The 26,079-nt window shown below is 42.2% G+C and overlaps 2 protein-coding genes across 5 annotated transcripts; one reads left to right on the forward strand and one right to left on the reverse strand.

The window, feature by feature from the left end:
• Window positions 1–411: 411 nt before the first annotated feature.
• Window positions 412–5,807, reverse strand: LOC132261949 (cholinesterase). 4 transcript variants are annotated; one of them, XM_059761011.1, is made up of 7 exons: window positions 5,692–5,807; window positions 4,453–4,943; window positions 3,835–3,976; window positions 2,305–3,475; window positions 1,778–1,965; window positions 1,108–1,712; window positions 412–923 (listed from the first exon to the last, which is right to left on the reverse strand). In XM_059761011.1, exons 2-7 carry the CDS (start codon window positions 4,797–4,799, stop codon window positions 422–424), a joined length of 2,955 nt encoding a protein of 984 aa, XP_059616994.1. In that variant the 5' UTR covers window positions 4,800–4,943; window positions 5,692–5,807; the 3' UTR covers window positions 412–421. The 4 variants fall into 4 exon arrangements, with proteins under 4 accessions (XP_059616994.1, XP_059616995.1, XP_059616996.1 ...); XM_059761012.1 differs by having other exon boundaries at window positions 5,707–5,779; XM_059761013.1 differs by lacking the exon at window positions 5,692–5,807 and adding an exon at window positions 5,438–5,497.
• A 2,197-nt stretch (window positions 5,808–8,004) lies between these two features.
• LOC132261947 (neurogenic protein big brain) lies at window positions 8,005–21,909 on the forward strand. The gene is made up of 5 exons (XM_059761007.1): window positions 8,005–8,183; window positions 8,940–9,106; window positions 10,990–11,116; window positions 18,317–18,524; window positions 19,835–21,909. The coding sequence occupies exons 1-5, from the start codon at window positions 8,005–8,007 to the stop codon at window positions 20,921–20,923; spliced, it is 1,770 nt and encodes a 589-aa protein (XP_059616990.1). The 3' UTR covers window positions 20,924–21,909.
• The last annotated feature ends 4,170 nt before the right edge of the window (window positions 21,910–26,079 follow it).

Genomic DNA, 26,079 nt, shown 5'->3' on the forward strand with positions numbered 1-26,079 from the left:
ATCGAGATCATCTCTTGGACAATAATGTTACTCCATAAATATGAGTCATATATTAAATTTGATGATACTTGATTGAGTGAGAGGAAGAAATTGGACGGATTTCTGATGTCAAGAGAGTCGGGAATGAAAAAATTTACAAAAAATACTTTTCCCTCAATACTAGATTTATATATATATTTACTCATAGCTATTAGCCTTAAATTCCTATAATTTATTCTCTATGAAAAATACTTTTTTTTGTACTAAAAAAATTAATACAAAATCTACGCTATATAAAAATGCAGCACTTTGTGCACTAAATGTTGTGGTCTGAAGACATTATACGGAAAGATGAGAGAATACAAATAATACCTTAAGAATAAATAATGCACAATCTTTCATGTTTGGGCAGGAGAGTAGCAGAAGACAAGAGAACAAAGGGCTAGACCTCAGTCTGTGGCACTCCCTCCACCAGCTGTGTCTTGCTGGTCTTCACAGTCTTCCGGCTGGCGGGAACTGGAGTGCCGTGGGAAGATGTCTTGGTGCTCTCCACCGGACTGCTGGTCATGGCTTCGCGGGACTTCTCAAAGTCCGCCAGCAAGTTTTTGCCGTCGCTTCCCTTGCCCTTGTTGTTCAAGTTGCGATCATAGCTTGGCTCCTTGCCATTCTGCACGCCCTCCTTTAGCGAGATGGCACTCTTCAGCGAGCTCTGACTGCCTGACTTTGTGGTGACGTGCGTGGTGCCCAGAGAACTGGGCGAGCGCAAGGATGAAATGTCAGTGGGTGGGCCAGATTTCTTGCCAGGAGAGTCACGATACTCGTAGATATTCTCACGCGATCGCAGCGGATGTGTTTGGGAGATGTTCTCTATTCCAGCGGCATCGCCATCGGCTCCCGTGTTGTCCACCATGAAGATATCGCCATCGTAGAAGCGATCAGATTGCCTATGAAGCAGACAAGGTTTGAAAATTGAACTGTATTACAATGATATTTAAAGACGAAAGTACATTTAGGAGTGAATCGATTACCGAGGCTAAAATAAACGATATTCTGCCAAATATAGCTTTTTTTTAATTCTGTTTCCGACACCCTCAAAATCACCTATAAACTAACTGAAATCTAACTCACCTCTTTGCATTCCTCCACAGAATGCAGCAGATCACTAGGAGAATCACGAGGAACAGACAAACCGCCGAGATGCTCCAAAAGGCGATCTGCAGCGGATGCTGCGGCTCCCACCAGAACTCTGTTGAGGGCGGATAGGTGGGCACCAGAACGCCAACGATAGTTGGCAAGTAGTGCGTCCAGAAAGCGCACTGTTTCTGCCTAAAGTTCATCCTGATCGTGGAATTGAATGTGGTGTTGATGTTCAAGTATCGCAATTCACCGTTGATGGCCTTGTCGAAGTGCAAGCCTAGAACTTGCTGAGGCGTCGGATTGCCGTAGCGGGCGAAATCTGAGAATGTCTTCATGAAAAAGTGGCTCATATTGCGATCATTGTCCGTCCACATATTCCTGTCCAGACGATCTCGCTTGGGGAAGAATTCCACGTCCATAAACGGAGCGCCGGTGAGGAAATAATGCTCCGCATTGTGGGGCACTGCGCGCCACTCCGGAAGGCGCAATCCTTCTACAGTGGTGTTGAGAACGTACATGTAGACAGGGACGTTTTGCTCCACTAAAAGCTTTGTCATTTGATCACTTGGAGCACGATAGATGAAATCCGAAAGTAACTGCAATGAAAATAGTCTTGTAAAATGCTTCTGTGATATATATGTAAGTTACTACGATGACCTACATTTATGTACTCCTCCCTAATGTAGGTTTTATTGGAGGGATCTGGCCAATGAGTGTACATATACTTGATCGCCTCGTAGGTTCCATTTAAATTCAAGGTGTAATTGTATCTCAGAACCAATTCCCGTATTTTCTGGTCCACGAACTCCTCATTGATGTCGAAATAAGGTGCTAAAGTTTCATTTTGAACTGGAAAAAGAGAGATTTTTTAGTTCAAAATTGATGACATAAATTATGTTTTAGAATTTGGATTTATATAATTCATTACAATTTTTTGATAAAGATTTCTAATGTCTTTACTTTTAAAGAAGTCCTTATTTGATATGTTAGTCAATTTAGTGATTTTGGCTTTAAAATTGATTACAAGAACGAGAAAAGAATAACGATGGTTTTGAATCATGCAATATACCAAGAATATAGTTAGATAAGATATCTATTAATTTTCGGCAAACACATTCTTATCTAGCATAGCTCCAGTGAGTGATAAGGCCTTTATCTATGAACTAGATAGTGCTATTTTGAACTTACATATTGCGTATGCCGCTTCTTGCATTGTTACGCCTGTCATATAGTGTAATCCCTTATTGAATTGTCCCTTCTTTATCAACTCCTCGGGGGTTTCCTTGAGGAACTGCCAGTCCTTCTCTCGCCAGCCCTCGTACCAATTGTCACCTGGATAGGTGAAATTCATGTCCAGAACTGGTCCCCAGGGGAAAAAGCCCACGTCTGGAGCGAATTCCGCATTTGCAATCTCATAGAAGCTGCGGCCCAGTCGCAGGCACTCGACTAGGCGGTAGGACGACTCGATGTAGCAACCCAGGAGCTTCCCATAGACTATACTAGTGTTCTGTGCTCGATATTTGTCCACAATAAGCGCCCAGTCGGCTGTTGCTGAACCAGACTGAGCAATCACTCTCGTCACGATGTTGCGTGTCTGCGGTGCGACCATCAGGAGTCCGGCGGACGCGGCTCCTGCGCCCGGACCGAACAGCGTAATGGAGTGTCGATCGCCATTGAAGGCCTCGATGTTGTCATACACCCAACGAATGGCCATGCCTTGATCCAGAATCCCGTAGTTTCCGGGGGAGTTCTCGTCGAATGTCGAGAGGAATCCCAGAGCCCCTAAGCGGTAGTTGATGGATACAACGACAACGTCGTAGAAGGACGCCAGAACGTGCGCCGGGAAGAGATTGGAGGCTCCTCGAACGAACTCTCCGCCATGGATGTAGACCATGACGGGGTATTTCTGGGGCACTCCAGAACCGGTCTTCGGCGAGAAGACATTGAGATAGAGGCAATCCTCGTCCATGTCCCGAATGCCCTTCGTGGCTCCTGTGTATCTCACGGGCTGCGGACAGGCTGGACCGTAATCCACGGCCTGCATCAGTTGCCAACCGCGATGAGGCCGCGGCGGCTTGAAGCGCCCCTCGTGTGTGGGCGGCAAGGCATAGGGAATGCCCAGGAATACCGAGCACTGACCCATTATCCTATCCACCGTGCTGTGCCACGGCCGGTAGAAGGACAGAGGATCAGGATTGTCATATAGGTAGACCTTAAATCCCTGCACTTGGCCATAGTTGGTGGTGACAAAAACATCACGATCGAGTGTGAGAGAGTCTCTCCTTAGTTTTCCCTGCAGATCCTCTCGCCATCCGCCTAGGACGCCTGGGAAAGGTGTCTGGAATGTGTTGGGATCGCTCTGCAAGACAAAGATTGAGTTGCGCAGCATGAGAAATGTGCAATCGCACTGACCCATCTTCCGTGGGAAAAGCATCCAATCATTGAATGATGACTCTGATTTCAAACTAGAGCGCATCTTTTGAATGCAAGGCATTGTTTCAAGTGCTGTGTGCAATGAGTTTTGCAGGCAGCAAGGGGAAGATAATGTGGCTAAAATTTTAACATCGCTTCTATATATCCTGAAGAACAAAATAAATGAACTTCTTAAAAGCAGGGAGAAAATGTTATGTTCCTGTTGCACAACCGGAAATTTTTTAAATCGTTGTCTTGATTTCAGCTCACAATATCTCCCCCTTGTCGCAGGTAAATCTTACTCACCGGGTCGAACTTAAAGCGATCATCACCAAGTGGTGTGTCATGCGGATTTGGATACTGTCCAGGCTTCTTCTGACCGGGATACAGGTGCCCATAACCGGCGGGCTGGTAATAACCATATCGTCTGTCGTTGTAAGTGTAGGTCCTTAAATTGAGGAAGTGAAACATCATTTCTTAATCACTCCGCTGGTCATTGAGAAAGAGAAATCTTTCACATTTCAGGAATTTTACGAGCAAGTATAATATTGAAAATCGTGTGTCAGCAAAATGCATAAAACATACGAAAAATAAAGTGATGCATCATCGGAATAATGTTTTTAAGACTTCACTGAAATTTCTGTGGAAGCTTCTGCGCAACGTTCATTTTCTGTCTCTATCGCTTTCACGAAATCTTCATGAGGCGAAGAAAGATCTCAGCGCAATATTAATTAAACTTACGAGAGCACTCAAAAAGTGATCTTTATTCGGTTTTTGTCCCCGAAATATTGAACCGTTACAAAGATTTTGTTACAGAGGCTTCTGATCTTGGTATGTTTGCCCTCATTCCAGTCTTAATAAATCGTTAATTTATGCATTCCGTCATGCTTGATGACTTCCTCTGTGCTGTTCTTGAGAGCTTACCTGTACTCTGGATCCCCGGGATTCGGTGGATTATAGTTGTACACACCATCGCGAGAATAGAATCTCGGATCTCTGGTTGTGTATTGATCCCACTGCGCCCTAATTCCTGTGGGCAGCACACAAATCACCCCCAATATCACTAACCACCCGCGCCATCGTTCGCTGCTAAGCACTTTGGGCTTTGGCAAATAATTTTGGACACTTTGTCTGAGATCTCGTGGCATCGCCATCTTCTTGGCGACTCCTTGTGGCCACTTTTTTGGGAGCTTCACTGCTTCGCGAACTTGTTCACTCGCGACAAACCAGTTTCCATAGTCTCTTCGCGAATGTTTTGGGCGTTTTTTCATGCGCGCCACCAAAAATGGCGTCAAAACAATTTGGTATCTTGTTTTGCTAGCACTTTGTGTATGGCTTCAAAATGCGTCCGCCAGCGCAGGGCGTTTTTATTTCAATAGTATAATTACACTCTATGCCTTCTGGCTCTGGATTTGCTGCAATTGAGAGGAAAATCCATGCGTGAGTTTCACTTTTCTTTGCGGAACTTGATCGAGAGAAGATGAGGGAATTTATTGTGGGGCGAGTGGAGTGTTAGTCAGTGATTTTAACGTTAAATGCCAGTGTTTGTTGTGGCGACGGATCGAATTGCAGGCAATAACACGTAAAGATGAAAAGAAGTGTGCACAAAGGAACGCTTAGAATGAATGATTGTGCAACAGAGGCAAGAAGGCACGGATAAAATGTGAATTGAGGGAAAACTGTGACTCTGAGCCGAACAGGTTCCTGACGTCACCACTTCTGGCCAGGTAGAGCGAAAGAGAGCGAAGAAAAACTCTCAGGTATGAGTGATTCACGGGCTATCCAAGATGGAGGCGCAAAAGGCCGAAATCATGCACTTTTTTGACGATGTTTCGCTGCATTTTATCACTGAATTGAACAGAAATTGCGATGATGATTGCTAGAGTGAGATGTGAAAGTCTAAAAGCACTTTTCTTTTGAGAGAGATACTGAGGAATTTTGCGAGAAATTGGATTGTTTGAGGGCAAGAGAGACACTGTAACACTGAATGAAGCACTTTTCACCTGTCCATACACAGAATGACTTTTTTGTGTGGCAAACAGAGCGCACAAAAAGCATGGAAGGAAAGGCAAGAAGCAGGTGAAGAGATAAGATAAGGGATCCGAGTCATCACTAGGGTAACTGTGTGACACAAGGCGGTTAATGTTGGAGTTGAAAACACACCAGCGAATGTCCGACCTGGATGGCCACGTTCACAAAATCCGCCAACGCCCAACCGACTCTGGCGACCACTCGAACATTGTTGGCGTCCGCAACACGTCCACAGGTTGACTGCTTGTGTGACCAACTGGCGAGACTCGCGCGCGGTGTGTAAACGTTCACTTTTGCCGCCTGAAGCAGCCGTCCCGCTCTTCATGACGTGCACCTCGTCCCCACCCATTGTCTTTAGGAGCGTAGAGAGCCCCTCTTGAGATCATCGGCTGATGCCTGGTGGATTTACACCAGAACTGAGGCATCATCTCGAGAGATGCGACTAATTAAAGTCAATTAGTGCATCATTTCGGAAGCGCTTCTTTGACCTCTAAGCTCTGCCTCGAAATTCACCCGGAGTTCAATTAATTGATCCCATGTGAATCATGCTCGTGACGGAGTGCAACTCTGGTGAGTACACACCCCGAAGAGCGGCGGCAGGGCAACACAACATAAGAACGCTGAGGAGAGGGAGAAATTGATCCACACGTGAGAGGTTCTTGGCCTTTCCCGCGCTCAATTGCTCGTTGGCCTTTCAAAAGTATGTTTGTGTGTTGTCCATCCAGATGGCGCGATAATCGGTAAGAGTGTTAATATTCCCGCCTAAAAGATAGTCAACAGTGCTGTAGAGAAGAGTTCTGCCACTCTTCCACAAAATGTTCCCCTTCTTTAGCCTTTCAATTACTGGCGGACCCTTCAGCAAGGTCGTAAAGCGATTTCTAGCGAAACTTACACTATTTCGCTAAACAATTTAATTACGTCAATTAAAACTTAATTAGATGTCGTTCAGCTGACCTCATTTAGTCTGTGAATTCTCTACATTGTTTTATTTAAGAATCCCAGGGAGTTTCTCTGGAAACCTCTTCTTTTGTCGTTTTATCGCAAATGTCTATAATCTTCTTCTAAATGTGTGTTTAGTGTTTTGATAATTTTTCCAATAACTGCAAGGAAGAGATGCATTTAAGGGTGATGTTCACGTGATCTATTTCTCTTCATTGAAGATAATTTGGGATGTATTTACATTTTCAACATAAAAATCAAAACACCTTCATATCAGTTTGTATGACTTTTTTGGTTTTTCTCTGTGGAAACCAATCTTTTCCGCCTGTTTCCATTTCGTCTCTTTGGGTCGAGAAGGCGTGTGAAAGCAAAATATAGGCAAATATTTAGAATTGATACTCGTGCTGATAATTCGATTTCACACCAGACTTCGAAATCAAATCTAAACTTGTGGAAAGTTTGTCTCTCAACAATTTATAAGAAATCCTGAAAGCCAAGTCATGTCCTCCGATCCGATGACTCTTCTCACTCTATTCTAATTGATGTGTTATGTTTGTGTGTAAATATAACGCCTTGATAGGACAATCTCAGAGATCAATTGAAAGAGTTTGTAGTTGTGTGAGAAATGTCTGTGACACTATATTCTACACACAATCTCTCTCTTTCTCTCTCTCTCTTTCTCTCAATGCACTTAATTGTTTGATTAATGCTACACATCGTGAAGTACATCTGCCGGATCCGCTGCATCGCGAGTTCTCTGTGTGATAAGGGAGCGTGTCAGAGAGACTCTCACACACTCTCACCCTTCGGATGACGGGAAAAGAGAGAGAGCGAGTGCAGAGAGCAGAAGAAGTGGAAGATGCCTCATCCAGTTCCACTCGCAGTCACTTCCCTGTGACATTCTGCACAGCACGGACGTGCATTCCCTCCTTTTGGCAAACGCGGATCGTCCGTCTGGCGCCTATTTGTGATTTTTGCATTTTGCTTTCGAGTGGCAAGAAGATTGCGTTGAGTGAAATTTTTTTGAAGAGTGTGTCTCATGCGGTGATACATTCATTTATTCATAAAAGTATCAATTGAATAATTGGCATCATTTGCCTGATGTGAATAGTTGATTTCTTCCCAACACACAATTGGCCTTTCACTGACCGGAGGAAAAGGAGTCCCAATTGTCTGCTTGTTGTGCTACTCAAATTTCAATGGACTCATCATAAATTCTGGTCAGAGCAATAATTAGAGGTCTTCATAGTGGCTTTTTTGCACATATAAACACCCAATTCAGAGTGTGTCTGCTTGACGAGGGAACCACAAAATTTCCACAGTCATGACTCTTATGTGAATCCTCCAGTGTCTCATTTCTGGGTGAGAGATTCAGGGCAAGTTGGTGCTCTCATCGCGTAATTGGATACTTTCGGCGTGCAAAAACCTGTGCGCCCAAACTGTTTGTGCCAATATTGCCGAATTGCAAGTGCACTTCTTCATCAGCGGAGCGCGCATTCGTCAGGGATGGCCGAGGAGAGTCTACAGCTCCCGCCGGAGCACAATCTCGATTACCACATCGTGTCCCTCTTTGAGCGCCTCGAGATACTGCGGAAGGAGCAGAACCAGGGCGCCGTGATCGTCGTTGGAGGCAGAGTCTCACGGCCCAGCATGCAGGCTGAGATCCGCACGCTTGAGTTCTGGAGGTAAGTCTTGTGCACTCCCCAAAAATTCCCACGAGAATGCGGTCCGTTTGCAGTTAAGAGCTGAACAGAAATATGTAGCAATTCTACTGATGGGAAAGAGGATTAAATGCGTCTTTCCACAAGTGAAATGCACAAAGACGAAAACAAGAACTTTCCGGGCAGAGATTATGAATGGAAAATATTTTGGCACTGAATTCTCAAATGCTCACCACACTGAAGAGTGATTAAATTCAAGACTGCTAACTTCCAATGTGCAGAATGTTTCTCCATTGAAAATGAGAAAATTATATGCACTTAGAGAATATTTGAATTTGCAAAATAACAAATTTCGAAAAACTCTCCCTAATTATTCAGTGATTTGTCAAAAAACTTTTCCCACGCATTCCAATTTTTTCCTGATAGAAGAAATTACATTTGTCAGAAGTGATTTCAAATGATTAATTGATATCAAATCGTGATTGACCGACCATAAACTCGATCATTGCACTTTCCACAAGTCAATGTTTTAGTCCCATCTTCAATATACGATTAATTATATCACATTTCATTTGACTTGCGAAATCCATTTCTCTTGCCTTACATAAAGAGCGAATGAGAAATTCGCCGATGATGTTTGAGTCGGGGAAAAATACATCTTCAATTGTGCTGGAAAAGCTGAACATATCCGCAGTCAAGCATGTCTTTTGCCCTTGTTATCACGTCTCCTCCAGTTTGTCGCTAAACTCTAAACTGTGTGTGCTTTTTCTCTCGCAACAGGTCCATTATCTCCGAGTGTATTGCCTCATTTTTCTACGTGTTCATCGTTTGCGGAGCCGCAGCGGGTGCCGGCGTCGGGGCGAGCGTCTCTAGCGTCCTCTTGGCAACTGCTCTGGCCTCTGGCTTTGCCGTTGCAACTCTCACTCAGTGTTTCTCGCACATTTCAGGTGAGCCACCCCCACACTAGCCGTTGTGATGACGAATTGCTTCCCCGGATGGGTGGCAGCATCCCGTGCAGTTGAGCAAATGCAATTACAGATTTCAATTGTTCTTCAGAGAGGCGCCACAATTCAGCTTCTCTGGGGATGATTGTATTCTGGGAAATGGCATTTGATGGACACAAAAAGTGGGACAAAATGTGCAATTGATTTTCTATTTAATTCGCCCATGACGATGGGAATTAATTCCATATCTGCTGGCAAGAGAGTTCATTCACCACTCCCAAAGACGAGCGCGCGAAAAGGGGAGACTTTTTTGGCAAGTGGACAGAAGAATTTTCTGTCGTGAAATGCGAAAGTTCCTTTGCGCGTGGTTTTTTCCCAGTTTATTTCCAACAACTTCTTCCGCTTTTCTTCACATCTCCCGAGCACTGCATTTTCCCCCATTTTCCAAGGGGAGGAGTTGGTCAAAAGCACCCTCTCTTAAAGGGTGTGCACCGCCCAACTATATTGACTGCATTGCAAGAGGAAGAGACGACCGTTTATTCCTGTCGCTCGTAAATTAACCAAAATTGTGCGATTTACAGATCTCATTGCAACATTCATAAAATTCCACTAAATCATTCTCAACGAGATGAGCAAACAGTAAGAATTTTTCCCCACAACTTGAAATTGTGTGTAATATTTGCATATGGTTATTTTGGCGCCTTGCACACCGAGAAATTACTTTGTGCGGAATATCATTAGGGATGAGTTCTTAAGTTCATTTTACAATGCCTTGTGACTGCATTAAAATGAGCTATATTGATGATGAAAGTTGGGAAAGCTTTAGAACGGGCGAATCTCTTCCTTGGTGTGTTAGGGAATTCCCATGGAAGAGCGATAATTGAAAGCAAATGCAGACTGCAGATGGAAATTATTCAAAACCATATAGCATTTAATTATGCTGCGAAATTAATGATGAATATTCATGCTTCATTTGTATGTTCTGGCTGTGAATTATAATGCTTATCTCTGAGTCAGTGATTGACATGGACTTAAAAGGGCTAAGCCAAGTGTAACTATTCTATTTAAACTTTACGACTAAACTTGAGAATGCTCATCTGCAGAGAATTCCACAAGCTTGACGTGAATCCTGAGGAACACGATGTCTCGTCCTTCACTTTCATTTTAATATCTTTCCTCAAGTCTCGTGAAGCGTTTTCATGAGGTGATTAGCGAAATGTGGTATGCACAAGGAGGTGAAGAATTTCCAGAGGCATTTTATTAGTCAGAACCTCCAATCCAGATGTGTCCAAAGTTTTTTGGCCCGGTAAATTCGGCGCGACAACCTTCTTGGGGGAGCAAAGAAGGGCACTTTGTCGTAATTTTATGCAAATTTTATGTCACTTTATTGCATATTTCCATGGCGCATGAGATTGTAAATTACCTGGTTGAGATGTTGATGTAAAATTACACTTTCTTGCGCTTCCCTCTTCCACAATCATCTGGCTGGGGCTGACGCGTCGAGGCCGAAAAGTTTGCTGGCCACAGTGTTGATATCGCGCAAGAGATGATGGAAAGTCTGAGAGTGGCAATTTTTGCTCTGCACGTGAATTTCTTGATAATATTGATGGTGAAACTTTCAGGATGCCGCCGGCAATTAAAATTCCTCCTTATCATTTGCACTGGGGCTAGCGTGAGTCCCTGATGAGAGTCATTCTACTCCTTGGAATGCTCCCCCTTAGGGTGATCTTTGTGATCTTTTCCGCCACAGCTCCCGGTTTTTTGCTGGGTGAGATCGTGTGACAAACACCGATCACTCGCCATAATGTTGTCTCTCTAATTATTTAATTAGCGCACAATTTGGTGTGAGGGAAAATGCAGTTGATTCAACTCTTTTGTCCTTGCAGGCGCTCATATCAATCCAGCAGTGACTTTGGCCCTTTCCGTGGTGCGAATGGTGTCGCCTCTGAGGGCAGTCATGTACATCACGGCGCAATGTGGAGGAGGAATTGCTGGGGCAGCTCTTCTATACGGGTGAGTACCCATGTCAAATTGCCAGTAATCTTGCTGCTTCCTTCTCAACCATCATGCTCTCTCTCTGGCTGGAATGGTTTGAAAGAGAGGAAGAGCCAGACAGATGTTTTGTACACACAAAAATCCGAGTGATTTTCATGCTCAAACCAACGAAATTTGTTGTAAAAAGGTCCAAAGCCCTCAAAGTTGCCTGATGGGCCCCAAAAGAGGACGAAGAAACACTTCTCTGAGCAGAAGCGAGTGTGCAGAGAGGCCACAAAAAGTGGCGAGAGAGATTGAAAGAAAGGAGTTAAAAACCAGAGGCAGGTGGTGGTTTTTCTGTACGTTCGATATACAAATAAAAATCGCTATAGAGACTCCAAAATTAACAATCTTCTCGTGTCGCCTCAGTCACATGGCGTCGTAGCGGTTAATTGCATTCTTAATCTCTTACTCTTTATACCCATAACTTCTTTTCAATAATTTCGTGTGTGATAAGCGATATTTAATTGATGATCCGCAAACGACTGCTTTTGAAATTGGTGGCCAAAAATAATTGTTTTCCTCAATACAATACCTCAATTTCCATCTGCCCTGACAAGAAACTGAGTTAAAATTGTAAAGAATAGGGGAAAGTGGAGCAACTTTGAGAACTTGCATGATTTCCACGACTTCAGAGATTATGGATCAAGTCATGGGCTTATAAAGTTATTTGCAAATTAAAAAGATTCGGATGTAAAACGACTAACCAGATGATGGTCCAAAACAGGACTCGTGCGAATTCCAGTATTCTCTGGTTTTCGACATTTGCTAAGCGAGGTGAAGTTTCATTTTTGGGTGAGCACGAAAGAAGTGAGTGGAGAGTATCCTAGTGGACACGTGTTAGGGGCCTCGGGTGTAATTTACACAATTTAAAATAATAACCCTCACCGAAATTCAAACATGGACTCAGCTCTTAATGCATAATTTATTCCTTCTGCCTGCATCGCAATTTCCGGTGAAATTTGGGGATGAAAATTGGAACTCATGATTGCTCCACGTTCGCCTTATCTTCCAATTTATATCCTTTGCTTGGCGAGTAGATATCATGGGTTATTGCAATGGGCACAGCGAGTGAGGCAGAGTGTAGGATGGAAGATGGAGTGAGAGTATCTTGAGATGATCTCAGGGTAGTTGCCTGAATGAAAAGAGACATAAAAGGCATCATAGGCCAGATGTTTTCAGTGTGTCTCGATGGCACAAAAAGCCGACCATGCTGAAGAGAAGAATCAAAGAAGTAACAGAGATTCGGGTCTTTTTTTTCGCTGTGCCTGTCAGAAAGATGTTGGAGGAGGGAAAAAAGAGAGTCTCTAACAAAGAATCGAGCAGCAACACATGGTGGCATTAGATTTGGGCCTCTGAATGCAACCCTCGATCTGAGGCTCTGTTGCCCTCTCTGGCAAGCAACTGGACAGCCTAAGAAATGCAAGGCATATGGTAAATTGTGATTTGCAAGATTGCCAAAGCACGAGACGAGCGCGGAATCCTTGCGAGCGCGCAGGGATTAATTAAAGATTTTCGATTTTTAATTGATTGAGGATGACTGGAATGTGCCTTTTTTCAGGCTTCCTTCCTTCATCCTTCACCACCTCTCTCTCTCTCTCGCGCTTCTGGGTGGATGTGAGACCAAAGCGGACGAAAGAGAGATCGACAAACTGACAAAATTAAAATTCAGACGAGTGTGTGTTGCACACAAAAAAGGGCAGGTGGTTTCTTCGACAGAGAATGAACCGCGCACCGAAAGATTGTCGATGTTGCAACACACTCAATTTGGAACCTTCCTCATCACTCGAGAGCAATAATTTTCTCTTTTCGGGAAGATTTTTGATCGCCAAGCAGAATATTTTTTTTTTTATTTTTCATCATCAACGAAAAACCGCGTTTTTTCGCCTCATCATCGAGTGGCAAACCTGCGTGGACTAATTGCGCGATAAAGATTTGGGACGCAATGAGATACGCATTCTAAGCAAAATCCCATCAGTACGAAAACAGAGGCAAAAGTGGCGAAAGAGCTATTAAAATTCTGCACTGCGAATTGGCAAAGAATGCACAAATCGTGTCCACAATCCAGTGAAGTGGAGGAGCAGGTGGTCGAGAGATCATATAAAAATACACACTGAACAGAGTTTTCACAATTCACCTCATCATCGTATTATGGCACTCTTGCCTTCGTGACCGGCCCAATTTCGTTCTCGTGCATCGAAATGTGAGTTTCTGTAGCTAATGGGGCGCGGAAAAAGTTTCTGTACTGTAATTTTGACCTCACAGACTCTCTATAACCACCCTCTTTGACTCTGTCAACAGCATGCGAGATTACAAGGAAAGACAGACCGATGAGATAAGGAGCGCAAGCAGATGGAAGTTGGGATTCTCATGAGTATTTTATATTTACTCCATTGTATATATTTCCTTATAGAATTGTAAACAATTCTCTATACTCATATTGATATTAGTAATTAGTCTGTTTGTGGGTGCCAAAGTAAAAATAAGGCAGATTTATGATTTGAAGGGTAATGTTTTTTCCACCGGTTATTCACAATATCTGTGATATGATTCGAAACACACTCAGATAAAGACTTCGGATGATAATGACAAAATTGAAAGCATCTGCATGTTTTCCTGTTTTTCTTTCTTCTTTATGCCTCATATTTTTTCTTCCAATTTTTCACAATGTGTTCCTCAAGCAGACTCACAATTAATTACACCACACTCTTTTGACTTCGTCAAATCCATTTGACTCTTCTCAGAACAACCCTAGAGAACTCGCTCAGTATTTTTCTCAAGTCTCAACTTTTGCCTTCCATTTCTCACTTCGCCGCAACACCATTGAAATGGGAAATTTATTAAAATTGAATTTGAAATTTGTATGTGAAAGGTCTCCATCGTGCGAGGAAAAGTCAGTGAATAGCGCTCTTATATGTATGGCGAAAATATTACGAAGTTGATCCACCGACAGATTTATTTGGGCAAAAGGGAAAATGTTTTAGACAAAAAATTCTCACAGAATGTACGAAGACTGCATCTTTGCCACGAAACTGTATATATATAAGCAGTGTTAAGAGTTTTATTGGGAGGCAAAGTGCATTTCCCGAGGGAAGAATTTATAGATCATAACGGTGATGGGAAACGCTGGGAGTTGATAGAATTTTGTATGACTTTCCATTCTAACTGGTGCAAAAAGGGGTGTTTTCCCCATTAACACTTACAGAGACTCCTCTTCCATTCGGTTCATTTTTGGTTTTTGGTCTTATTTAATCCCAATAAACGTATTTTTTTTCGCGCACCCGCTCGGAAAACAGTCGGAGATACATCAGAAAATCCACACTTTCCCGTCTGCTTATGAAGTTATGCCACGCGGAAGGATTAATTTGAGGGTGCAGCGAAGCAAAAAAGACGGATGAGACACAAAAAAGGGTTGAAAAAATGTTAACACATGTGGGCTGTTTAGGTTGATAAGCACAAAGGGGTGGCGTAATGGTGTTTCTCTCTCGGAGCCACTCACTCTTTCCCTCGTCGGCGGCGCACATGGAAAATATGATCTTATTAAAAATTTCAGTTGAGACTTTTCCCGCGCGCCTCAAGAACCAGGAAGTGTGCCGCAGAGAGGATTAATTGTCTCGATTGTCTCTGCAACCCCATCCAATAAAGTTGTCTTGAAATTTGACCCTTCAGCTGCTGCTCTTTTTTGCTGCCCTCACAGCCATCATCTCTGGCATTCTTTGGCCTCATTCTTCTATCTTGTCCAAAGGCAGTGACATCCAGTGAAATCTTGAGAATGTGGTAGGGTGTTTATTTCGTGGGGACAATGGCAGAACGTGTGCATGGAATAATCAAAACATTCTCGGTGGACTAAAATACACCGGAAGTGTGGTTGCCAGGTGTTCGTGGCAGGAGATATTCACCCAAATTGGTCATTTTTTGCCCCTCAAGTATTCGTCTTTATGGTAATGGGAGTCCTCAAGATTTCAGCACATTGAGTTTTGTATTAGACATTCAGGGGAAAATCACAAGGAAGAGTGAAGAGGGTGGTTTTAGTCGATCGAAAAAGTATTTATTCTTTGGGATGTGTTCTTCCTTCATGGTGAAGCAAATACTAAGAATTGACGCGATTTGCAAACGAAATCAAATTCGCTCCTGTGATAGGTTATTGTTTTTTTTTTTTCAATTACAAAAGTTTTATGTTTGAGAACTGGTCGCAACTTATCACGCCAGAAATTTCTCCAGCGTTCAATTTGGCATAAAATTCCTGCTGTGTGATCAAGTTGAGGCGAAATAGAGTCGAATGGGGAGTGAGAAGGCGGAAAATGGGCCACACAATTTCGAATGGATTTCCATCGACACTTTGGGGGAATCTCCCGCTGGGAAAGGGAAAATATTGGTGATTTTCCGATGGTGGGGCGTGTGAAATCCCAAGGAAATGAATTTTGTTCGCGATGATGGATGGATTTAACTTCGCACTTGTGGTGTGAAGTGGGAGGTTTGGGGTTTGGAGAAAAGGAAAAGACGTGAATTTTTTCTTTGATAGAAGAACGCAAAAAGCAAGGCAATATTCACTCCCTTTCGCGGTGTCTAGATGATCGAAAATTAAAATCTATTCATGTCCCTGGAAGGCTGTGTGGTGGTACAATAAAATTTCTTGAGGGGTGTCAACTGGGAAACAACAACAGTATCAATTTCACATGAAGGGGAAAATTTATGGGTTAGTGGTTGGGAAAAGGGCCTTCGAACACTTGTTCTCAGCAACTTTCACTCTCGACCCTCGGCGGTTTCACCCCTTCGTGGGCTAAATTAATGGCCAATTGCTTTGTTGATCTTCTGTGTAATTGAATTAAATTTCAAGAGACTTTTTCACTTGCCCGGATGGAAGTGTATCAGTCAGTCAGAGGGGAAGATGTTTTTAGGGCTGAGGTTGGGTGATTGTTTTGATGGGAGGTTCGCGGGTTGAAACATGTGTAAAGTGGGCAGAGGATGTTGAACTCGCCATGAGGTCACAATGTCGCCTAATTTTCGCTCATGCTGCAAATTTTTTAAACTGCACTTTTTAAAATCCCACCCTCAAGTCTTTTCCACCCCTCAACGGATAGATTGTGTTGATAGGGTGAGAATCGCCAAAGTAATTATCTCTTTATTGTGGCCACTGATGCGGATAAATTTGATGAATTATCTTTCACGAGATTGGGTGAATTCTTCACAGTCTGTCAATGATTCCCATGTGAACATGTAGTGAAGACCGCACTTGTTCAATTACTTTAAACATTCCCACACTTTGTCGGGCGCATCATCTGCAGAGGGATGGGGTTTTATGCCAACGCCAGAGGCACAGCACAACAAAATCTACATTTATGTCGCTCCTAAATGTTCTGCATGGGAATTACAAAATCCTCTGCCTCATTCATCCACTGTGTGCAGCCTTTGGCCCTGCCGAGGAGAGGTGAAATCTGGGTCAGGATGTGGCTTAATGAGCCCTAAGCCGGCTAATTACAATGAATCACCACAGAATGTCTCCATTTCCAGTGGCCAAAGGCTTTGGGGGAAGTAATTAGTTTCTCAGGTACTTGATTGTACTTCATTTGTCCCCGCGTTAGCAATTATCACCTCAAATTTGAATGCGCGTTTCTCATCACCAACAATCTTGTCACTCCAATTGCAGTACAATTTATTGGCTCTTTCATGTGAGTGTACAAAATATGACATATTTTTATGTCCGATAAATTTTTGTGTTATGCGAAACATGACAAATTTCATTTGCCAGGCATTCAAATTTTTGCGTTTCACATCAATCTCAAAAAAAATTGCACGTAGGTAATTGTGATATGTTTTTAAAATTGAATTTTGAAAATTTGCAACATTTTAAAAGCATGCCAGTTAAAAAAATTATTAAATTTTCTATCACAACTTGTGATTTTCATACGAAATAGGCCAAATATAATTTTAGGCATATCTTGATGAGTATTTTTCTTGTCTTCATTTACCCTCAAAATGTAGTTCTAAGCATTATTCCGTTTATATTCGAAATCTTTTCAATTTGGTATAACAAATAATTCTCATCGAATCCATTTTTTATCTTTTAAGCGCCAAAAATCCGAGAGAAAAGAAAAATGATAAATCATAAAGGCAAATATTCCAGTCTTTGTGCCATTCGGTAAATACAAGAATATACATTTTTTTGTGGCATGAAAAAAATGTCTGAGTTTTGCATTGAAACATTTCACTGTGGCTTCTCTCCCTATATTTATATGGACAAGTGGTTTCATTGTTGGGCAATGATACGGCACTTTCATCCTCACTCTTTCACCCAAAAAACTTTTTTTCCCACTCGCCATCGGGCGCAAGGGTTTTGGAGATGAAGCAGCAACTAAAACCACTAAGCGAGAGGGTGAGATTTTATGCAAATACTCATAAATCGTGTGTCAAAGGACTTTTTTATGGCATGGGAAACAATTGGGTAGTAATAAGGGTGCTCAGATGCTATTTGATGTGGCGCAGAAGGACTCAGTTTTGTAGGTCAGTAATCGCATCTGTGTTCATTTGAATTAGGATGCTTTTTATTCATTTACTTCCAATTCACTTGCACCTCGCATGCAGACAAAGGGAACACAATTGAGGTCGAGGAGGGCACTCAAATTTGCCGCTTGATTTATTTGCACTTGCCCTTTACTCTGGCCAACTCAAGGGACCTCGGGCGATGGAGAAATTACCACGGAATTAACTCACAATGTGGTTATTCTGCAGAGGACACTAAGAAGTATACTTATGGGATTGCGGTTTATTAGCAAAGATGTTTATCGATTTATCACTTCATTCCATATTCAAAGAGTATTATTTGCATTAATCTACTTAAGCATTTTGATCAGAAAATAAGGTTGTAATGTATGTGTCTTAGATTAATACGAATATTTGAATCTAAATTCACAATGCTACTTTAAATTGATTAAGTTCGTCTTTTGTCTTATTGCCCTGGTAAAACAATCTCATGTGGAAGAAGTATCGATGATAAACATGATATTATTGAAGCACTGCCAACATTTTTCGTGCCAAAACTACATCACTTGCAATCAACTTTAATGTCCAACTCACACAATAATTTTTCAGCATAACATTCTAAATGAAAGTCGATTGTGAAAATCAACATCCTATTTGACTTGATGGTGAATGCTAAACAGCGCTTTATTGTCTTTCCAGTGTGACTGTTCCGGGATATCAAGGGAATCTTCAGGCTGCGATTTCTCACAGTTCCGCCTTGGCAGCTTGGGAGCGCTTTGGAGTAGAGTTTATTCTCACGTTTGTCGTTGTGCTGGCGTATTTTGTCTCCACGGAGTCGTACAGAAGATATCTAGGAGCGTCTTCACTGACCATCGGCGCTGCTTATAGTGCTTGCAGCTTCGTTTCCGTGAGTATCGATGATTTGCTGAGCAAGTCAGAGCACCTGCTCTCAGAATGTCTTTCGAAGACCAATTAGTGGTAAAGAAAATATGAGAAAGAAATTTAATATCAAAGCAGGAAGACCGCCTGAAATTACTCTTAAAGAATTTCTGTTGCTCTTCGCGCATGTTGAGAGGAATTTATCGAATTTGACCCACCTTGAAAGTAGTTAAAAGAAAATTTCTTGTGAATTGCATTAACTGCATGATGGCCAAAGAGGTCCTTTTCGTGAGAGGGAGAAAGAGATGAAAAACTTGTACGAGGGCAAACAATGGCGTCTCACCTTTTGTCACGAATCCCTCTTTTATGCCTTACAGAAGGATCACAAATAATTCGTTCAGGATGTCGTATATGGCTCAACAAAAGACATCAAATATCGTCTTCGCATTTTTCTATAATTTATTCTCCTACCTGGGCCGATTTGTGGAAGAGGGCGAAACGTATCCCGGAGATTTATCCTCTTCGAAATTGAGGAAGAATCACGACCATGGAGCACTCCTTCGGTTCGTTTGGGACACACATACTCAATTGAGGAAACGCTGCAGACTCTCTCCTTTTGCAATGACCCATTTCACATCGTAAATGTTACAGTCGCACCATCAAAATCGATCAGAGTGCAACTGTTCTAAAACTTCCAACTGTCTCCAACTAATAACTAGACTTTTTTGTCCATCAGAAGTAAATATTTAATCAGTTTGGATGGAAGAGACTTTTTCAATTTGTGCCCATTTTAGATATAGGTATATATACTGCGGTCATTACACAAACTTAACAGGATATTAAATATTGATTACGGGGGACCTAAATTTCCTCGTGACACATTTATTGATTTGAATTAATATGTACAAATGTATGGTTTGTCCTTTGGTGGTGTCGGTTGATTGTCATCATACAGAGATTTGACTATATTTCCTACGATATGACATGTGAGCTTTCATGTTCTGGAGGAAGAGGTTTTTTAATGGATAGCAAAATGGATAGAGTCTCTCTAGCTTTATTTGGAAAATGTGATATTCTTCTATTTCTATATCCAAGCTGTGTCAATTTTCGGGTTATTTTTGTGATGAAATAATAATTCATTTAGTATAATTTGAAAGCAATTTCCACATGCCACTATGAACATCCCCCATCATTGATTTACTACCTATAATGACCAATAATTACGAGAGCCGATGCATATCGATTGATTAATGTAAATGAGAATTTCATTATATAATAATCATTGATTGAGATAATTCACGGTCAGAGACTCTCGAATACAGGAATACCTAATTACAGATGCCCTACCTGAATCCCGCGCGGTCTCTGGGACCGTCATTTGTGCTCAACAAGTGGGACAATCATTGGGTGTACTGGATGGGGCCCATGGTTGGAGGCATGGTGTGTGGCCTGCTCTACGAGTACATCTTCAGCCCGAAGCGCTACCAGAAGCGCTCCAAGGACTCCGGCGACAATGACTCTTCATCCTTGCAATCCGAAGATGAGATGGACTATCACGTGGACATAGAGAAGCCAACTCTGCCTTTGCCAAAGTTCCACGGATCGGCCTACAACACTTACAGATCTGCTGGCGGAGTGACAACGAGTGGCCCGTATCCGCAAAATCTCTACTCGACGGCGCCGCAGACCAAGATGGAGCCAATTTATGGAGGAACCAGATCTCTGTACTGCAAATCTCCGCCACTCACGCGTGCGAATCTCAATCGGTCTCAGTCTGTCTACACAAAGAGCAACACTGCCATCAACCGTGACATGGGAGCGCTTCCACGACCAGGACCCCTTGTGCCAGCCCAGAGCCTCTACCCACTGCGCGTGACACAGACACAGAGCAGCCACTTACAGAATCAGAACGTCCAAAACCAGATGCAGCAGCGTTCTGAGAGTATCTACGGAATTCGCACTGCCGTTCGTCAGAATGAGAACCAGACTTTCCAGCCCATCTATGGCACTCGAACAGCTCCAAGTGCAGGAGATGGGCTCAAATATGACCGCGAATCGAGGAGACCTGACTCAGTTTATGGGGTTTCCGGTGCTCGCAATCGAGGACAATCTGCGCAATCGGATGACAGCTCTTACGGATCCTACCACGGATCCTCTCTGACTCCAACGGGCCGCATTGGTGCGTCTCAGCAGCCCAATGGAGACATTCCCCTGAACACGTACTCCTGCACGCGCGGGCAGAACGATAGGAAGCCCTCGGGGAATGGTCATCAGCAAGTGCCGCCGCCGCCTCCTCCGGGAAGTGGCTACGGATGCTCGGCGAAGCAGCAGCAGCAGCAACAGCAGCAGCAGCAGAACTGCATGGCGGCTCCACCGCCGCCGCCTCTTCAGCACCAATATCTTCATCCCATCAGGCAGCAGAACTGAAGCCGGCTGCATTGTATTTATGCCCATTCATTAGTCTCTAGAGACACTTTTCACCCTCTCTATAGTGACAATAAGACTTTGTGAAGATCCAGCGGCGAACAGAAGGGCGCGTAAACAGCGGGCAATTTCTTTATTGCTTCAAGATCAAGTGCTGAGCAAAGCGCGACCTCGTGACGCGGTTTTATGATTGTTGCAATGCACAAAACTATATTAATGTATTTATTTACTTTTTCCATATAAAAGTAATATGAAATACGACAAAGCAAAACATCTTTGCTCACTCTTTGCGTGAAAATCATTTGCGAAAAGTCGAGTAAATACCTTTTTTAACGCCTCGCCAGCACGTAAGCACAAGTTCACTGGGAATTCTCATGGTTTCCGCTGTGCTAATCAATTTTGGAGGAGAGGAAAATTGATTGGGACGTGCTCTTCGTGCTCACCACTGTATGTTCTTGCGACTGTATCGCGCTCGAGTAGTTTGAGATGCGTAATAATCGAGACAGATTAATTCCAATGTTGATGAATTGAATATATAGTAGAGATATAATGAAATATTTATAGGAAATTGAACAATTGAAGGTATAATATCTAACAAAATGACTGATGTTGGTTTTTCGAGGACCCTTTTACACCCAGGATTATTCCCACTTTTTTTATTACATGTACATAATTTAGGTTTTATCACAGGTATTTTTGTACTGACTTGATTTTTTCCTCTTTCGAGGTGATTTTATATTACTATCTCCTTGTCTCTGTCTGTCTTAAGCTTTAGCCGTAAAATTACAATTTATGCGAGAGTGTGAGAAATTTAGTTTGTAATTAATTTATAGACACACACAATGAATAATTAATTTGTAAAAAAAATTTTGCACCTCTCAATTCTCTTCCTTTTTCTTGTGACTTTGGAATGGAGTTTACACAAGAAGAAAACAAAACAACCACTTATATATACACACACAACAAAACTGTATAAGAAAGAAATAAACCATACACACATTTTTGTCGATAAATTTGCAATTTATACTGATTGAGGGGAAGTTGTTGGAATCTCTTCATGGATAAAATTGAACCTTACTGTGAAACAACCACGAATATAAGAAGCGTATTGAATTGAACATGAAAAAATGAGCTGTCTTATATTATCAATGAATACAGCGGTCCCAATTAAAGGAGAATTAATAGGATTATGAACATCATCGCAGGTTAGGCATATTATCAGGTGTGTGTAAGTGAAGGTCAGTGTTTAATACGTCTTTTCAAAATAATTATTCCCCTCCCGTCCTTATTTCTGGGTGGGAAAATCACCTGATGTGGCGTCATGAAGGGCTGATGTCTCGTGTATTGAAAAATGGAACATCATTGTCTGTGTTACAGACTTTCCGAGGGTGGAAAATCCCGGCCCACCGAAAAAAAGAACTTCCAAATCCATCAATCTTTCCACACCACACAATATTGTGCCTCAAAATTCTTTCAGCGGGGAAATTTTCAACCTTCACCGACTAATTGGAGGCGTTTTTTTCTCATGTTAATGCTTTCCAGCACTCTTTTGGGGCGAGTGACTTGGAGTTATTTTCCTCAAAGGCAATCCTACAAAGTGCTTAGACCATTTTCAGGGGCATCATTCGCACAATGTAAGTAAAACATGCCAATAGATTCACTTTTAATTGAAGTCTTATTGAATATTGGTGGTGAATGGAGTCTTCCTGGAATTTAAAAGCGAAAATTTCCAATAATAGTCGCTGGTATTTGATTGAATATGGTTAAAAAGTCTCGTGTTTAATGTTTCGAGGTTGAAAATTCTATTTTTGATCACTCTAGAAAAAATTAGCAGGATGTGTTGCTTTCAAGCAAATAAGGTTCTTTTCCTATAACTTTCCAAATTTATATTCAACTGCATAATAGCAATAATAATGAAACTAATCAATCGCCTAATAACAAAACGTGTAAATTTATTAGACATCAAAAAGCTTTTATAATACCAATCAAAATAATAATTTCAGTCTTTTGGCGATTGAAATATGAAATGAATGTTTTCCTTTAATAATTGCTTGCATCTCGAGGTTTTAGTAAAAATGTTTAATCATAAGTTTCGGTTGAATATTTGAACTCATACGAACCATACGCATTATACACGCAATTATTTAATACAAATTATCCAATCTGCCGCAATGGTTATTACTCTCTACTACGTTATGCTTCTCTCGAAATTTTGAATAATTGAAGATTAGAAAAGGCACTTTAGCAAATCGATAATAATCATCCAATCTCTGCTGCAGATTGGATGCAGAAAGGAAGCGTTAAGATCTTCCTGTCGATTAGCGGCTTCACAGGAAGTGTGGAATTTTTAAGTTGTATTATGCGGGGAATCCCCGCGACATTGACCCAAATGAGGGTGTGCACCAAGGATACACGGTTTTGGGGGTTGACCCGCTTCTGTTTCACTTTTCGTGGGAAGTGGATCCGTGCGCGACCACCTGGTTGGCCTGAGTGGTGCTGAAAATGAGTCTGAAGCCTCCTCGACTGCGCGGCAAAGTGGAGCGCGCCCCACTCATCGCCAGTTATTTCATACTTGCATGTGAAATAAAAGCGTTTCAGTTCTGTGGCGACCATCGAAGTGTGTGGAGTGAAATCTGGACTGTTGATCTATTCCCACATCAGTGAGACACTGCTGTAGAAAGTGTGCAGATTAGAGTGGAGAGATTAGAGCCATGGAGAATTTCTTGTGGGTGTTTTACTTTATTGTCCTGCTCGCGGCAACATCTTGTGCCCTGCAGGCCGAAGGTGCGCCCTCCGATGAGGCGCAGGAGTTGGATGAGATGGTGACGAGTATGGCTGAAGAGGATCACATCACGATCGCAAATCAGGGCGGTGAGAGTGGAGCCAGCGGATCCACAATTTACGTCACGCTGCCACCCGATGATCAGGCACAGGAAGTGGGATCCGTGGCTCCGTCATCGGCCGCGATGCCTCTGTCCACGGAGGCTGCAGCCGCTCCACAGCCATCGAGCAGTCCTCTGGCGTCCTCGACCACCATGAAGGCCCCCATGCCGCCTCTGGCGCCCGCCAACGAGATCCCTCCACAGGCGGACGACGCAAAACCCGTGGCCAAGTCCAAGAATAGCCATGAGAAGGCCAGCGCCATGGAGAGTGGAGCCTTTCCCACGGCCTCCTCGCTGCCCATCCTCGTGGGCGTCGTGGCGCTCACACTCCTCGTGCAGTCCTAGACGCCCACGCGCGTCCTGCTGACACATTTCCCGCCATTTCCCGCCCCAAACACCAAGAATTCCGCCAGCAGTGAGCCAGAGTGCATGTGATCGTGAAGAGTAACCGTGTGGACATGTTGGGAACCAAAGAAGAAGTCACCTCAATGGATAAACTACATTATATATTTGTAAAAATGGTTTAAATAGATAACCTGAGAACAGAGCCAAAGCGTCTCTATATTGGGAAATTGGATTAAATATCTGGGATGCATTGATGTGTTGAGAGCTCATCTTTTTGGTCATCGATCTCACTAAATGACTTTCTGTTTATCTAAGAAGTAATATACGTGAATTCCGCTTTCTAATCACCCAAACATCTCACGGAAATTTTTCTGCGTTGCCTCTCAATTAGCGTCTCTCGCGCGTGCTAAAAAATTAAAGAAAAACGGAGGCGTAAAATTCTCAGCACAAGAGACAACCTTTAGGAAGTGCGCCTCACACCACATCCAACCCAATTCCGCGCCACATTTTAGCCGCATTCATTATTGAAGGACTCGGCAGAGGGAAAAGACATCTGATCGGCCCCACTATCGATCCAAATGACCATCCATGGAAGGGCTCCTGAGGCTAGAGTTCAGCAATGAAATACTTCTTTAAGCACTTTGAACGTTACAATCATCATAGCTTCACTTCACCATTTTTCTTCAACTATCAACTCTCTTATCGGCATCTTTAACAGCGAAATAGTGCAAATTGTTTCACTTTATGTACTCGATGCACATAATATAATTAATGAGGTATGTAATTAGTTTGCGTTTTATGAAACACTGAATGTGTTTCTTTCCTTCCTACAAGAAAATTATGCCCGTCATTTTTTGAGGTCTCTGAACGTAATTGGATTAACATCGAAACATGGCCAAATATTTTTGAAATTTCCAATATCGGGGAATTTTATGAATCCTACGCGCAGCGAAGAAGCAAAAAAATTGGTCAATTACAGAATAAATTGTTTCGTATTTTCTTCCAATTTGAGGACAAGAATACATTTATTGTGCTCGTCATACGATTAACATGGGGCACGAGCAATTAGTGCTTAACCTTCTTCCACCTGATGCACCTTATTGTCCATTATCACTGATTTATGGTAATTTATTCAATAACATTGCCGAAAGCAAACTTCTTCATTCTACTGCTTTATTGCATTTCATTGTGCTTTACTCTGGTATTAATCGAGTTAATTCAAAACTGGTGCAAATATAATTATTCACATCATTAGATTTCTGGCTTATCATAAAAATTCTTAGTTATTAAATATTAATATTAATGTTAGTTATTTTCTCATAAAGAAAGTTATTGTAAAATTTGAGAGCTTTTTCAATGTGTCTTCGCTAAACGGAAAGCGACTTTGGTGAAAACCGAGAAATCACACCAAATTTGCTTAGAAGATATGTGGAGCCCTCTAGTCATTCGGCGCTGAATTTCACGAGCGCGCAACTTTCTGTTATACCGCCAAATATCTCCGAAATCAAAAAAACTCGCGCGTAATTACATTTGTGAACATATTTTTACGCAAAAACTCGTGTATCGCGTTGCATGAGAACATCTTATATGCTTTTACATATTTTAAGCTATGAGAAATCTCATAGTTTCGATAAAATCTGACTAATTTTGACGACTTGAATGTCATGAATTTTCTGGAGGATTGAAAACTATGGGAAAGCAGCCATTCAAATGCCACAGACTTGTGAGGGGAATAGCGGCGCAATCTTTGTAATATAAAATGAAACTATTAGAAGAAAAAAATATTTCAGAAAAAGGTCTACATAATGATAAAATACATATACTAATATTTTACATTATCTTATTTCAGTATTTTCAACTTCTTACCTCCGAGGAATGACGCTGCACAAAGGTTAAAAGTCAATTACCTGAGGTCAAAGTGATATTCTATTC

This window comes from Phlebotomus argentipes, unplaced genomic scaffold (assembly GCF_947086385.1).
Source record: "Phlebotomus argentipes unplaced genomic scaffold, Phlebotomus argentipes genome assembly contig_15, whole genome shotgun sequence".
NCBI classification, from domain to species: domain Eukaryota; kingdom Metazoa; phylum Arthropoda; class Insecta; order Diptera; family Psychodidae; genus Phlebotomus; species Phlebotomus argentipes.

Coding starts and splice junctions, on each gene's coding strand:
- LOC132261949 (XM_059761011.1), bottom strand. CDS start 4,799: ATGAAAAAACGCCCAAAACATTCGCGAAGAGACTATGGAAACTGGTTT. Junction 3,977..4,452: donor CCCGGGGATCCAGAGTACAG/GTAAGCTCTCAA, acceptor CCTCAATTTAAG/GACCTACACTTACAACGACA. Junction 1,966..2,304: donor AGAAGCGGCATACGCAATAT/GTAAGTTCAAAA, acceptor CTCTTTTTCCAG/TTCAAAATGAAACTTTAGCA.
- LOC132261947 (XM_059761007.1), top strand. CDS start 8,005: ATGGCCGAGGAGAGTCTACAGCTCCCGCCGGAGCACAATCTCGATTAC. Junction 8,184..8,939: donor CGCACGCTTGAGTTCTGGAG/GTAAGTCTTGTG, acceptor CTCTCGCAACAG/GTCCATTATCTCCGAGTGTA. Junction 9,107..10,989: donor GTGTTTCTCGCACATTTCAG/GTGAGCCACCCC, acceptor TTGTCCTTGCAG/GCGCTCATATCAATCCAGCA.